The sequence below is a fragment of the Suricata suricatta genome, chromosome X, assembly GCF_006229205.1.
Source record: "Suricata suricatta isolate VVHF042 chromosome X, meerkat_22Aug2017_6uvM2_HiC, whole genome shotgun sequence".
Classification (NCBI taxonomy): domain Eukaryota; kingdom Metazoa; phylum Chordata; class Mammalia; order Carnivora; family Herpestidae; genus Suricata; species Suricata suricatta.
This window is the reverse complement of record NC_043717.1, coordinates 25,593,978-25,609,133: the sequence shown is the minus strand read 5'-3', so window position 1 is coordinate 25,609,133 and position 15,156 is coordinate 25,593,978. Positions and strand designations below refer to the sequence as shown.

Here is a 15,156-nt window from a genome sequence, read left to right as displayed (position 1 = left end):
CATAAAAGGTATGCACAATGCTGGTGAACCTCAATATTAACGTATACTTTTTCCTTCAGGCAACACTGCAAGATTTGGACCAGAGACGCCCCCAGTTGGAAGAACTCATTACTGCTGCCCAGAATTTGAAAAACAAGACCAGTAATCAAGAGGCTAGAACCATCATTACTGATCGAAGTAAGTCTTTGGACAAGTGTGGGAAACTTCAAACGTGTGAAACATTTCAATAATGACTTGGGAGTTGATTTCCCTCTGTTGCACTCATCAAAATGGTTCCAAATAGGTGTAAATTGTAACTATTGGGCAAAGATTTTTCAGTTCATGGTGTTGTCTTTCAATAACTGAATGCAATTCCACAAAATCAAGGAAATACATTTTTCATGAATCCAGGCTTTTGTAGATGCAAAGCATGGAGTGGTGGGTGTGGGGAGCCTGGTGTGACAGAACATTTGTTCCTCAGTTGTCATCTCTTTGGGTAGCATCCATGGCAATGTCAGTCTTTGCCTCGTATTCTTGGTTGTTGGTCCAAGCAGGCAGTTGCCTCCCGGACCATCATTCATTCCCTTCTGTGTTGACACGTGCATATCTGGACATCCCTATGCTACTGTGATATTCACCTTGGGTAATAGCAGAAATTATTGTGCCATTCCCCCTGCCATGCTGGGGCGGGTGGGAGCCTTGGGAGGCTGTTTCAGGCTCCTCAGTCTAGACATTGCATGGACTCTTCTTTATAGAGGGATTCAGAGTGCCTATGGATGCGGTCAGGAAGAGTAGAAGAAGCAGAAGGGGAAACTACTCTCCTTCTGTTTCCCTCATGGGCCCTTCTCAGGAATGAGGCCCAGTTCACCTCTGCTATCTGATTCTCTTGGATCTCTCTGGATTTCTTCCCTTCACTCTCCCCACTTCCCCTCCAGGGACACACATCAATACCGATTCTTATTTTCTTCCCCTGTAATGTGCCTCTCGTCCCTTTCCATAACCAGAGGATATTTTTTCTAGTGTAGGAGTAGGGAACCCTTTCATTTCATCACCTTTTCTTTTTCCTTCCAAATCTTGCATCTTTTATCAGGCGTAGGCTTTTGAAACTCCAAACCAAGAATCCATGTCTTTGTAATTTACATTCTGTTGCATTAGCCCTTTCCTAAGGAAGTGGAAGCAGAAAGCTTTGCTGCCAGTATGTTGGATGAGGGGAAAGGGTCACCAGTATAAAAGGCTAATATTTGAAAAATATTACTGGTCATATTTGTATGTATTAGTAAATACTTAGTGATAATAGCCACTATTTATTGAGTCCCTCTTAGGTATCAGACATAGGTGTTATATTGTGTGTTTGCATGTGTGTGTATAAAATCTTTACAAAATCTTTTCAGCTAAATTTCATAATCCCTCATTTTATAGATGAGGAAACAGTTTGTGAGAAAGGTTAATCAAACTGCTCAAGTTTACAAAACAAGTGAAGACCAGAGCTTGGAATTTGTAGATGTTTCTTTCTGGCTTGAATGACCTGTGTTCCTTCTGCAATGTTTACCATTTTCCATCCTGTTTTAATTGTTTTTGTTAATGACCTTAATCACTAGGACTAGGATTAAATACTTTTTTGGTCTGCAATTATGTATGTTCTGATTCACTTCCTAGAGACATTTCCTCTTTCACTTGTCATGATTGTTAATTAAAATAGACTTTTCTTGATTTTGAAATTTTAACTCTTTATTGTTTGCTCAAACAATGCTTTTGAATCTCTGCTAACATATTAGTTGAGTAGCACTTGCCACTCTAATAAAGAAGATAGCAAATCTTGGTGGCTTACCACAGTAGAAGTTTACTTTTTTCTGTCCAAAATAAGCAGCTTTTTATGACATCATCCAGAGACCGAAATCCCTTCCATCTTTTGTGTCCAGAACATCAGAGTCCTATGCATTTAGTGGGCAGGTGAGGAATAAGCATCATTCATTGAAATTTATTATGAGGCAGGTTCAGAAGTGGTACACGTGGATTCTGTTCAGAGTCTCTTGGCTGGAACTTGTCACATGATCATGCCTCCTGGCAAGGAGTTGTTCAGTGTTGTTCAATGTTGAGCCCAAGGAGGAGAGAAACTAAATAGTAAGAAACTCATCATTCATTCTCTTCCATAGCTAATTTGGACAGGAAGAATACACTTAAGTTTTAGAGTTCGGTGTAAGTTAGTGCCATTTGTATAACCAGCAAAACAAGAATAAAATTGCCTTGTAATGACCAATATAGATAGCTCTTCCACTGATGTAGTAGAATGTTCCTCTCTCAAACTGGAACCATAAGACTTTCTCCATCAGGTTCCAACATACTGGTCTGAAAGAATGAATCTTAGTGAGTGATTTGCTCAGTATGAGACTGAATTCCTGTTACGCAGTTAAGTGATCTGTTTCTTGCCTGAGAAATATGGAAATTTGGCAAAAATGTTTATGCAAATCTGAACATACTATATAGAAAGTCATTTGTCATTTTACTAATGAAAAATAACTTCTATTTTTCCCTAAGAGGAAAATAACACTAATTTATTTTACACTGTCCATTCAACATTGTCTCAACATTTTCCATTGTCTCTTGCAATCTTTTTTTGATATCGTATTGACTTTTTTCCATGATGTAGATTAAAATTGAGTGACCGGAGGGCAAGTTTTTATCTCTCTGCTAATATCCAGTAATTTGAACAGTTCTGTTTTTCTGAGCCTTTGTCTTTTAAGAATGAATACCTTTATGAATATTTGTAGTATACTGGAAAGATTCCAATCCACATGGTCCCAAAAAAGCATTTTCTTAAAAGCCAAGTGTCTGTTGAGACATGTCATGTTGCTTATTAAGAACCTAAGCCAGAATCTTAGTTCCAAATATGCCTGAAGCCTCTAAGGCTGGTACCAGGATAATTCTGACGAGATATTTATCTAAACAATGTCATTTGCAGCCCTGCTATGCTACAGTTTATCTCTCCATTTGAAATCTATGAAATGGGTTGGAGATTCAATACTCATAAAGTTTCAATCGTGTTCAAAATAGAATTGTCCTTAGTATAGATTTGGCTTTCAGGGAAAGAGCAGAAATAAAATACATGCTCATAAAATTGTATTTCCTTATTTGAAGATTTCAGTATTCCTTTTTTTATTGCCCTGAATCTTCTAGAAATACTTAAAAAGGAATCAGCTAAATAAAGAAAAATATTCAGTAAGAGTATAATGCTATATTGAAACATTTCTCCTTCCTTGGTAAATCCCAGTTCATAACTTTGAACAGTTGGGGAAATCTATATATACTTATTGCATTCTATCAAGAGAAAAGTCCAACATGAAGCAATTCCTCTCTACTAGTAATATCCATGCTGAAATCTCAAGTAATTGGGTCTGCAAAATACCAACATGTTTCACTGTATAAACTGTTTTCCACGGTATCTGTTGTTTTCAGGTGATTATGTCGATGGAAATCATGTTGTAATAATCTAGGTGAGAGAAAAAAATTTCATTCTCAGTGCATTCAAATAAGAATTCGCCTTGCTATTTCTGATGTTCAAACTACTCGTTTTCCTTCAATTCTTTGGTTGCTGAACTTCCCGGCCATTCCTGGTCATTTTCTCCTGCAAAAGGACTGAGTCAGGGGACCCAAATCAGCTAAGATTGGAATGGTCTAAAGATGCTTCCCAGGAGGCTTCTGAATTAGGCAAAACTCTTATTCATGCTCATTACTACTGCAGATCATAACACCATAGTACTTCACACAGCAGTGAGGAAGGTACAGAACGAAAGAATTCTTCTCTCGTATTGCTCTGTTTATTCCACAAATAATATTGGTGAACATGGCTCAGCAGACATTTGTATTTTATTTTAATGTTTTTATTTTTGAGAGACAGAGAGAGACAGCGCAAGCAAGGGAGGGTCAGAGAGAGAGAGGGAGACACAGAATCCGAAGCAGACTCCAGGCTCTGAGCGGTCAGCACAGAGCCCGATGCGAGGAATGAACCCACAAACTGTGAGATCATGACCTGAGCCTAAGCTGGACACTTAACCGACTGAGCCACCCAGGAGCCCTGACACTTGTATTTTAGAACCTTGCTTCTGTAGCTTCTCCCGGTAGAACCCCCACCGTTACCATTTTAAGGATCTATAACAATATCACATAAAGGTTTCAAGGGCAACCTGCTTGGGCTGGCCTCAGTAGCTTTGTGACCCTGAGCAAACAAGTAATCTCAGCAAACTCCCCGATCTCAGTCACCTCCTCTATAAAATAAGATTACTTGTATCTACCTCGAGGTTGGGAGAATAATTAGATGAGATAATACATGAGGAGCCCTTTAATTCAAGCCACAGTAAGAGCTCAGTAAATGTTAGCTCTTGTTATTTTAATTATAATCTAATTGGATTGTTTGAATGCTTAGTGGGAAATCATTTAATAAGGTCTTTGGTAGCTGCCTGGTTCTTAGACCACAAAGAAGAAAAGAGAGAAGTTCAAAAAACCCAAAAGGAGAAAGTTGCTTTGGAAGACATGGAATAAGATATATACATAGAATTAAACACATGAGCGATACTATCAAAAGCAAGGCAATTCATGTAAGTTATTTTGTTTTCAATATTTACTATGACTTCAGGAAGGTAGATGTTATTATTATCATTTTAGGGATTAGAAAACTGAAGCTCAGAGAGTTTAAGTAATGTGCCTACAGTTGTAGTAAGATGTCAAGTGAGGGACTAGGATTTAAACTTAAGTCTATATGATTCTAAAGCCCAAGAATGTCGAATGAAAAGTGTTAGTCAAAAAAAAAAAAAGAGTATTTGAGAACTGATAATATTAGGAGTAACCTTGGTTTACTATAATCTGGTTATAATTTTTACTGCTCCCATTTATGTTGTTGTCTTACATGCATTTCAGTGTGTAATTACAAGATCGTCTCTTACACATGTTGGAAACATAGAGGATAGCAAACCTCCATAATCTGCACAGCTTTGGCCAGGGGCAATCACTTCTCTAAGCCACGGTTTCCTCATCTGTGATGTGGGACCTAGGTAGTACTTTGGTTGATACCGTGATTACAAAGATAAAATTATGTGCTCTTTCTACAGTGAAGACCTCACATACACTAGGTGTTCTTTGAATGGTGTGTAGCATCATGGAGAGATGAACTTGGCGTGGAAGAGGCCGAGATGAGGAAATATGAAGGGGTGGGGGGAGCATAATCTCTGGCTGCCTATCAGCTAAACCGGGGGAAGAACTTCTGAAACAGAATGCCACATCTTAAGACGGAATTATTTCCTTTAAAATTACTTTTTTCAGCTAAGGCTTTTTCAAGCCAGTCTGGATTTCCTTGAGAAATTTGGTGACATCGTATAAATTTTAAGAAATGAGTTCATTTCGTATTGCTTAAAAAGCTGGTATACAGGGCTGTAGAAAGGAGAATGTTCTGCTGCGTGAGAATAAAAATACTCTCCCAGGATTTTGGAATTAACTGACAGTTTTATAGCAGCTTTGTCAACCTGTCATTCACTGCTGCAACCAAATGTATGAAATCCTTCATGGTGAAATAAAAAAGACTTTGTTCTCCACGTTTTTATGAAATCTCTATTGCTAATGAAATGCCAGCCAATATCTTCCTCTCAGGTATTGTCTATTAGAGAGTTGCTTATTTTAGAAGAAGTGGAGTCAACCATATAAATTTCTTCTTTTGACATCTAGCACCTGCTGTCAACCTGTTATAACTACAAGCAGCTCTCAAAATTTACATCCACCAGGATGCCGCTGGCAACCAGAGAGTTCAGTTCAGTTCAGTAAATATTTGAATGCTTACTCCGTGCTAGTTAATATCAGATGTGATGGTTTGGATACAGGGAAAAATAAGATTCAGCCTTTGTCTTAAAAGAGCTTACAATCAAATGTGGGTATTCGGACAAGTCTATTGGGGCAAAGCAGTCTAGGATAAGTACTTGAGCACAGCAGTATTCCAAAATCTTGAGAGAGAGCAAGAAGAGGGAAGATTGGATCTCAGTGAAGGGGTTTAGGGCTGCTTCTCGGAGGAAGTCACATTTGATCTGGTCATGAATAGGATTTTGAAAAGCAGAAGGAGGCTGGGAGAGGAAGGATATTGCAGGGAAGGATGAGAGGGGAATACGTAATTAGACTTCAGTTAGCAATGGTGTGACAGATGAATTCATAGATGTGGGAGTATGTCTATGTCTATGCGTATGTTGTGGAGGACACAGGAATCAAAGCAGTCAGAGAGGCAAGGTAGGAGGCAAGAGACCCCAAGCTAGAGCAGTGGCAGTAGAGTGGAAACAAAGAACTGAATTAAGACATGCAGTGGACCAAGCATTCAAAGATTTGGTCATTGATTGGATGTGTGGAATCTGAGAACTTGCCTCTTAAGATTTTGAGATTTAGTGCTTTGGAAGATGGTAATATAACCAGAGACAGACTCAGGACAAGCAGTTGAATATGAGTGGTAAAATAATGTGCCCAAGAAAACACAAACAGAGATTTCAGAAGCAGAGTTACTTCTAAGCAGATTTGGAAGTTACCTGAAGTAGGTGAGTTTGCACAGAGACAGGGAGCCAAATGAAAAGAAAAGTAGACCTAGGGAACAGTCTGGATCTTGGCAACTTACAATAGAGATGCATTCAGAAAAACACACACTGAAGTGTGAGTGGATAAGCTTTAGTCTATATTTCATTTTCTGTATCTTCTGCTGTGCCACTAGTCCGATAACATACATTTCTTCCTGGGCCTTAGTGATACTTTGAATAAGAAAGCCAAGAGGTAAAGATGGTTGTATTTATGTATGTCATGTTTCTGATTTACCCTTCAGTGTACCAGGAAAAAATAGATGACCACTTGCCATCTAGGCCTGGATGAGCCATTTTTCTTTTTATTTTGAATGTTTATTTTTCAAATACTTTACAGAAGTAAGGTTAGAGAGATAATAAAAACCAACTTTCTTAGAAATTTTGGTAAGAATTGAACCCAACACACTTTGTATCTAATGAATTTGGAGGCACAACCATAAATAATATGGTGTCCCACGTCATTTTAGCAAAATAGGATCATGTTCTTCAACAAAACATTACATGATGAAGCCCTTCCTCTTGAAGGACTAACTAGATTAAGATATTGTATTTGCCATCTGTCCTTAGAAATACATTGTTTGCTCATCAATCCCTGCATTTGCTCATCATCTGAGGACTCACAGTCTAAGATTTCACCTATCTGATCAATTTCACCATCATCACTGGAATCTAAAATGTTGATTTCTGTCTCTTTGCATTTACCTTCTATTATGTCTAGTAATTGTAAATGTCTTCTTCTGTCAAAGTTCTTGTCTTTGACATTATGGGAGTAAAATGAACAGTGCTACCTTTTGAACTCGGTTCACTGAAAGCTAAAAGCAGACTCCAAACATGGTGTCTCCAATCTTACCTTCTACCTTCTTGAAAGAAGATGCACTGTTTTGGCCACTGTAAAAAGAAACCTAAAGGTTGAAGATTTATTTCACTATTGTAACATGCATCTAAGTAATTGTATCATTCTTTCATTTACAACTCTTTTTAGCATAGTTAGGAATAACTTATGAGTGGTGATGAAACAGCAAAATGTTTCCAAATAGAGGAAAAATAAGATTTCTAAAACTATACAATGTATCTTAGACCTATGAAAGACTTCAATGGACCCATATGGTAAATAAAGTGAATTTTATTTTATTTAAAGAATAAGTAAAATATCACTTTGTTTTTTGGTAGGCCACTAGGAAAGAATAAAAGTCTAATACGTATCAATTTTTACAAATAGAACTTTAAAAAAAAAAACTCAAAATATATATTTGGGTACAGTGGACCTTGATGGTATACCAAGGATTAAACAAAATATGTCTTGCTCATTCCCACTACAAAATTAAAAGTTTTACTACATGTATTATTATTATTATTTTGTTATAGTATTAATCTTTTCTTCTATTGTTTTTATTCACTACGAATGAGTTTGTCAGTATTCTCCAGAGAGCCCTGTATATATGTATGTATACATATATATATTTAATATATTTATTAATAATATTATAAATTAGTTATAATTAACTTAATTATATATATGTAGAGAGAGAGAGAGACAAAGAGACAGAGGTTTGGAATTGGTTCATGAGATTGTGGGGACTGCAAGTTTGAAATTTTTAGAGCAGACCAGTAGGATAGATACTCAAAGAAGACTTGATGCTGCAGTCTTGAGTCCAAAGACAGTCTAGAACCAAAATTCCTTCCTCTTCTGAGGACCTCAGTCTTTTCTCTTAAGGTCTTCAACTGATTCGATGAGTCTCACCCGTGTTATGGGGCTAATTTCCTTTAATTACAGTCTACTGATTTAAATGTTAATCACATGTAAGAAATACATGTGATTTCAGGGCGCCTGGGTGGCTCAGTCAGTTAAGCATCTGACTTCAGCTCAGGTCAGGATATCACATTTCGTAGGTTTGAACCCTGCATTGGTTTCAGAGCCTGCTTTGTATCCTCTGTCCCCACTCACTGCCCCTCCCCTGCTCATGTGCTGTCTCTCATTCTCTCAAAAATAAACATTTAAAAAAATAAAATTAAAAAATAAAATAAAGTAATTTAAAATACCCCCTACAGCAGTATACACTGGTGCTTAAACAACTGGGCACCATTATCTAGCCAATTCAATACATGAAATTAGCCATTACAGGGTGCTTCATAGTGCCATGTATTTCTTCACATATAAATGTCATGATTTCTTTAATTTTCATTCGTATCCAATTCAATAGGGTACCTGCAAATATACATGAAATATAGAAATGATCTTTAACATCTTAATGAATTTCAGAGCTCCATCAGAGTAATTATAAATTAAAAATTTACCTATTAAAAAAGCGAGTGTATATGTTTTTCTTTATATACTTTTACTTATGTTCTGTTAAATTAATATTAAACATCTACCACAAAATAATTCTGTTTTAATGTACCTATTCTTTAACTCTAGAAGTGGATTAGTATCAAAATATATTGGAAAAGGATTTAAAATCCAAATTAGCAGTCGTAATTATATTCACTTATTAACCTTTCATGTGAAAATGTAGTAGGAATAATAAATATATTTTATTTAAAGTGATGTAGCTACAATTATGAACATAAATACCATTTTATAATTGCATGTTTTTCCATTATGTTTCCTTGTAAGGTGAAAGATTTGAATTAGCACACGTTCTACTCATCCACCTTACAAACTAAACATAATGAGTATAACTATTAAATAAATAAACCAGTGAATGGAAATTGGGGCGTTTTTGTATGATAGAATTAAGATAATGATGAATACACATAATCTAAAGAGTCTTATACTCAGACAGAGTGAGCTGGTAAGACAAATACAAAAGAGAAAGAGATGTGCCCACGGGAGAAATTGTAGTTTTTCACAGGCTGGCATTTTTATCTTATGGCCTAATAGGGCATTGCAACTAAAGACCTGAATTTCTATTGTATTTTGGTACCTCTGGGTATAGAGAAGAATATTCCTTCTTTGTGATGTCACGCAGGTTAGATGGAGCTAAGCCAAGGGTTACATATGGCACAGAGGGCTCCTAAAAGACTCTCAACTCTCCTCAGGTGTTGAGAAAGTATAGGAATTATTTTAGATCTACCATTATTTTCTTTACCAAAATATTCTCATCAATAATTTGAATCAACATAACAAGTTGCTTGCCACTAGTCTGTATTCTGTCAGACTTGCCTTAAGGGAAGGATTGATGAAGTAAGCAGAAAGGATTAATAGATTGTGACCTTTATAAATCCAAAGGGGAGAGCTGGCCTCATTCTGCTTTAGTCAAGAAAAGGAATTTGCAGTTACATATTACTGCAAAAAAAAATCACCCCAAAACTTAGTGCCCTGGAACATTAATAATCATTTATTATCTCTCACAGATTCTGTAGGTCAGAGAATCATAAGCATCTAGTTTGAGTGATTCCATCTTGGAATTTCTCAGGAGGCTGTAGTCAGTGGCCAGCTGGAGCCCCTGTTCTATGAAAGCTTGTCGGGGTCTGGAAGACCTACTCTCAAGGTGGCTCACTCCTTTGGTTTATGAGGTGGTGCTGTCTACTTGGTTTCTCTCTACACACACTTCTCTGTGGGACTGCTTGAATGTCCCTGTGACTTTGTGGCTGGCTTGCCCCAGAAGTACACCATGAGTACAAGGTAGTAGCCTTTTTGGACCTAGCCTTAGTATTTATACCATTGCTTCTTCTGTAAATTATTTGTCACACAGTTTGGCCCTGATGCCATGAGGTGGGAGGAGGAGGGACTCCAAAAGGTCATGAATCCCAGGAGGTGCAGGAGAATGGGGCCACCGTAGAGATGACTACTACTGGACCTAACACACCTTCAAAGGAAACTTTTCAGCAATTTGCCCCTCTGTTGCTTTAAGTTTGTCCATCAGACAACCCAGAAATTGTCAGTGCTGCTCTACTCCTGGAAAATGACAGACCACTTGTGTGTGTGCCCTTCAGTGTGCATGTGCATGTTGAAAGGAAAAAGAACCCTGGAGACTTCTTCTGTAGCTCCTGGACATGTTGATAAATCTCTCCCCCCAGCTTCCCACGAAGAGTATAGGTTTTGAAAACAAAAGAAAGCTTTCGTGTTGTGGAGGCCTAGGCAGCTGGCTGGTTATGGGACAGTAGTGACAATGATGATGACAATGGTGATTATTACTTTTATGTTAGCAAGACAAACATGTAAGCATGTCTTTCCCTCACTTCATCCCCTGCATAGTGTAATGCTAATGGCAGTGTGTCTAAAAGGAGAAGAGGTGGCTAAAATCCTGATCGTGCCCTTTAGTCACAGTGGGACCCTTGGCAAATTGTTTAATCACTCTCACCCTTTATTTCTTCATCGGTAAAATTAGGCTCCTGATGCCTTCCATACCAGATTGCTGTTAGGATTCAATGGAATAACATATGGAATAGGCCTTTTCAAATGGCAAATCACTGCATAAATATCAATGTCTCAAACATCCTGTGCTTCTGTAACAAAATGCCATAGATGTGGTGGCTTAAACAACAGACACTTATTTTTCAAGTTCTGGAGACCAGGAAGTCCAAGACCAAGGTGCCTGCACATGTGGTGAGAGTACTCGTACTGCTTACAGAAAGTACCTTCTAACTGTGTCTTCACATGCTGCAGAGAAAAAAAGATCTGTTCTCTCCCCAGCATGAGGACCCTAATGAGACCTCACCCTCCTAATCTCATCTAAACTTAATTACTTCCTAAAGGCCCTACCTCTAAACACCATCACAATGGGGAGTAGGGCCTCAACATGTGGATTTGGGAATGGGGAGCACATTATCAGCTCGCTCTCCTCATTATTAAGAGCTCCCCTGGGTCTTCTAGGTTGATGACGCTTGATGACATGATAGATCCCTGCCATAAGGGTGAGAGTTTCTCATATGTAGAAAATGGATACATGGATATTGGGAAATGTTCTTATGTCTATACCCAGACTTTTTAGTACTTATTCAACGAATGCCTTTCCACTGAGAGTTCTCTTATATTCCTGTCTAGGAATTTAGGAAAACTAGGTTCTCCGTTAAGATTTCCTGAGTGAATGAATGAATGAATGAATGAAGTGCTGTATGATATTTTCTTCACTATTAAGATACAACAAAAATATTTAGGCAAAATATTCTGTTTTTAGTGTTTCCACTGGGTAGTCTGGTTTATTACCATGCGTAAGTCTAACCTGGGGTCACAGGAGTGAAGCCATTGAGAGCCTCCAACAAAGTCTATATGACGGTGATAGAAACAATAAACTTGACCATTGGAATCCAGTTTTCCTTTATACAAGAGTGATGGAACCGCTGCCTTGAGCCACAGCTGGCTTTCAGGAAAACACAACTGGTGGAAGGAAGGAAAGTTATAGCATCCTATACCAGCCTGATTTAATATGCTATTGGAAAAATGTATGCTAAACAACAAAATGTTTGAAAATAGAAAATTGGGTCCCACATTCACAGAGTAAGAATAAGGGGAAAAAACACCTTTCTCTATAATTAAAGAGAACATGGTGCCATGAATTGATAAAATCCAGTCAACCTGAAAATGTGAACATCAAGTGTAATTGTGCAGAAAGATAAGGTCATATGAATAACATAGGAATGTATAGGCTCATGTGGTCCTTTTTTTTTTTTTAAGAGAGGGATGGGGAGAGAGCACCAGCAGGGGAGGAGGACAGAGACAGAGAGAGGGAATCCAAGCAGGTTCTACACTCAGCATGGGGCCCAACATGGTACTCAGTCCCACAACTGTAGGATCAGCACCAGAGCCCAAATCAAGACTAGGATGCCCAACTGACGGAGCCACCCAGGCACCCTTCATGTTGGTCTTTTGAAACAGTGACACTTTACCTGATCCTCGGTAAGGATTTAGTTTTTGTCTTAGCCATTGTAGGACGTGCTAAAAGGGGAAGGCTCACTATTGTTGGACCCTAAAATGGGGTATTTCTCCTGATTATTATTAATACTTTTAAATATCTCAGAGTTTTAGCACATCAGGTTATGTATCTGTCATTTTAGGGTATGATGCCAAACAAAGCGTATATGCACATAGGGATCATAGTACCGTAAGGGGGCAAATACCATTAAATGGAATGGGATTAATTTTTTTCTTCGCATGTGGCAGGGCACTTAACATGCTCAGGTTTCCCTCTCGGTAGCTGGGTGTTTTGGTAATGGAAAACACGTCCCAGAGAACTCCAGAATACATGAAACATCTCAGACAGTTTGGAGGTGTCAAAATTTTTACTGACAGTATTTGGCAAAGTCAGATTTTACTCGGTTTCTAAAATATCTCATCTTATAAATAGTAATATTTTATATCTGTGTTATGGTTTACATAAATTGGACAAAGAGCTCTAAAAAATATGTGAGTTGATTTGATATACACAACATTGCCTAAAGTAGATATTGTCCTCATTAATAAGTGACAGAACCTTGGACCTTTCTCAAGGTCACACAGATAGCAAATCAAAGAGCCAGGATTTAACCCAAGTCTTGGGAGTCTTAAAAAGGGTGTTAGATGGCTGTTCTTTCCCCAAACCTACACTGAAAGGAGACAACTATGGAGACTTAGTTATTGAAAGTTTATGTACATGTATACATATACACATTTATATATTCTTATATACTGACATATGTATATATTTATACATAAATGTTATATATACTACTGACCTATTTGTTGTTTTTTTTTGAGAGGCAGAGAGGGACAGTGTGAGCAGGGGAGGGTCAGAGAGAGAGGGACACACAGAATCTGAAGCAGGCTCTAGGCTCTGAGCTATCAGCACAGAGCCTGACACGGGGCTCGAACCGATGAACTGTGAGATCATGGCCTGAGCTGAAGTTGGACACTTAACCAACTAAGCCACCCAGGTGCCCTGCCATCTTTTTGTATAAATTATGAAGTTATGATAGTTGATTTCAGTTATGTTAAACTATACCAGGTATTTAATGAGTCCTGGAACTCAAAATCCTCATAGGGATTCATTTTCACGCCTTAAGCAAAATCACTTTTTAAAAAAAAAAAGCCAACATAGGTTAAAAAAAAAAAACACAAAACTTTCCAGTAGGAGATTCTGCTACACTGTTTCATGGATAGCTCAGATAGTGACTTGGGGAGCAAGTTTTGTAAGTTACTAAATGCCGGAGGTTAGGATTCCAAGCATTATCCTGTCTCTCTGAACACACTCTCTCCCTAGTGTATGTTTTATCTCCTGACTGAACTGTAAGCTTCAAATTGTTCCTCCTTTATTTGAATACCTGTAATTCTAACATTATTCTGAAAATAACAGGCATGCCATAAATACTCGCCGATTGAATGGACTGTCTCACAGGGTGGCAGCCGGCACATAGAGTAGGGGACAAGCCGCCATCATCATCTACAAGACCATGAAGAACAACAAGAAAGAATTCACCTGAAGAGATGAATAACATGCCCTGCTTAAAAAGCAAACAAAACCCACAGTAAACACACTCAGGTTTTGGAATGGTGAATGATATTTCAATTTTAAGAGGTTGGGAGTCTTTTTAGTACAATCTCTTATGAGCAGAAGAGATTTAAAAAGCACCTTGGTCTGATTCCAGTTCACATACCTCATCCTTGCAGGAAATGTACTAGGCCATTTGAAATATTCTTCACTTCATTTTTGGAGCCTCTGCTGATTTGAGCAAAATGGAAATGAAATGTAAATAGAGACTTCTTAATCTTCAGAAGCTCAAGTACCCCCCTCTAATCTTTAAAGTAGAAATTTGGATTAGGATTCGCTTTATCTTTTTTTCTTAATGAAAACTTCTTTTTCCTTTTATCATGATGTCTGTCGAAAAGGTTCAGAGAACTCAAATCAGGAAGTCATATTATAACTTAAGACAAAATAGGAATGTCAAGTTGTATTATATAAAGAACACCGAGTATGACTAAGTCGCCTGTTGTCCCTAGGGGAAGCAGAATAAATATCAAAACACAGGGCAGCCCGCACAATGTGCTTGGCCATTAAAATCATTACATTCACTGGCTTTACACGTCATTAGGTGGGTGATGAGTTGTACATATTTTAAGATTTAAAGCAACCAGAGTGACCAGGATGGTTTGCATCAGTTAGTACCCAAGTCTGGGATAGGCACTTGTAAGTAGCTTCATTTTAACCATACTAATATGTTATGTTTCGATCAAATGGTGTGATTTCATTGTTTGTGTGTTCTGGTTCTAAATATACACACCAAGTTGCATGGCCATTTAAAAAAGGTCGACTTTAAATACATTTTTGACCTAGAAATTATGTAATGGTTCTTTACCATGAATATGGGAGCCAGATTTCTCATTCAAAATTCCATCCTCTAAAATAACTGCCATATACAGCTGTCTAGTTCAGATAATTGTTGACTCTGTAGGGGAGAAAATATAATTTCCCTTCTGCCCTTCTAGGTTCTTGACGGAGACACTCCTTATAATAAAAGACAGATTAATACGAGAAAAACAAACAGAAGCTTAATAACATGTAGATCTCCTGTATACATGAGAGAGACCCAGGAAAACTGAGTAACTCCCAAACCTGACCGGAGCTGCCGCGTTTAATAACATCTCCAGCCAGAGACAGGTGTTCGA

The 15,156-nt window shown here is 37.9% G+C and overlaps 1 protein-coding gene across 9 annotated transcripts in view; it reads left to right on the top strand.

Moving 5' to 3' along the window:
* The window catches only part of DMD (dystrophin), a 1,657,593-nt gene that overhangs the window by 1,072,340 nt on the left and 570,097 nt on the right, over positions 1 to 15,156 (top strand). For all 9 annotated transcript variants that reach the window (XM_029929473.1, XM_029929472.1, XM_029929470.1 and 6 more), the window contains one exon: positions 60 to 177. In XM_029929473.1, coding sequence (XP_029785333.1) covers positions 60 to 177 — 118 coding nt within the window. The remainder of the gene's footprint in view (positions 1 to 59; positions 178 to 15,156) is intronic.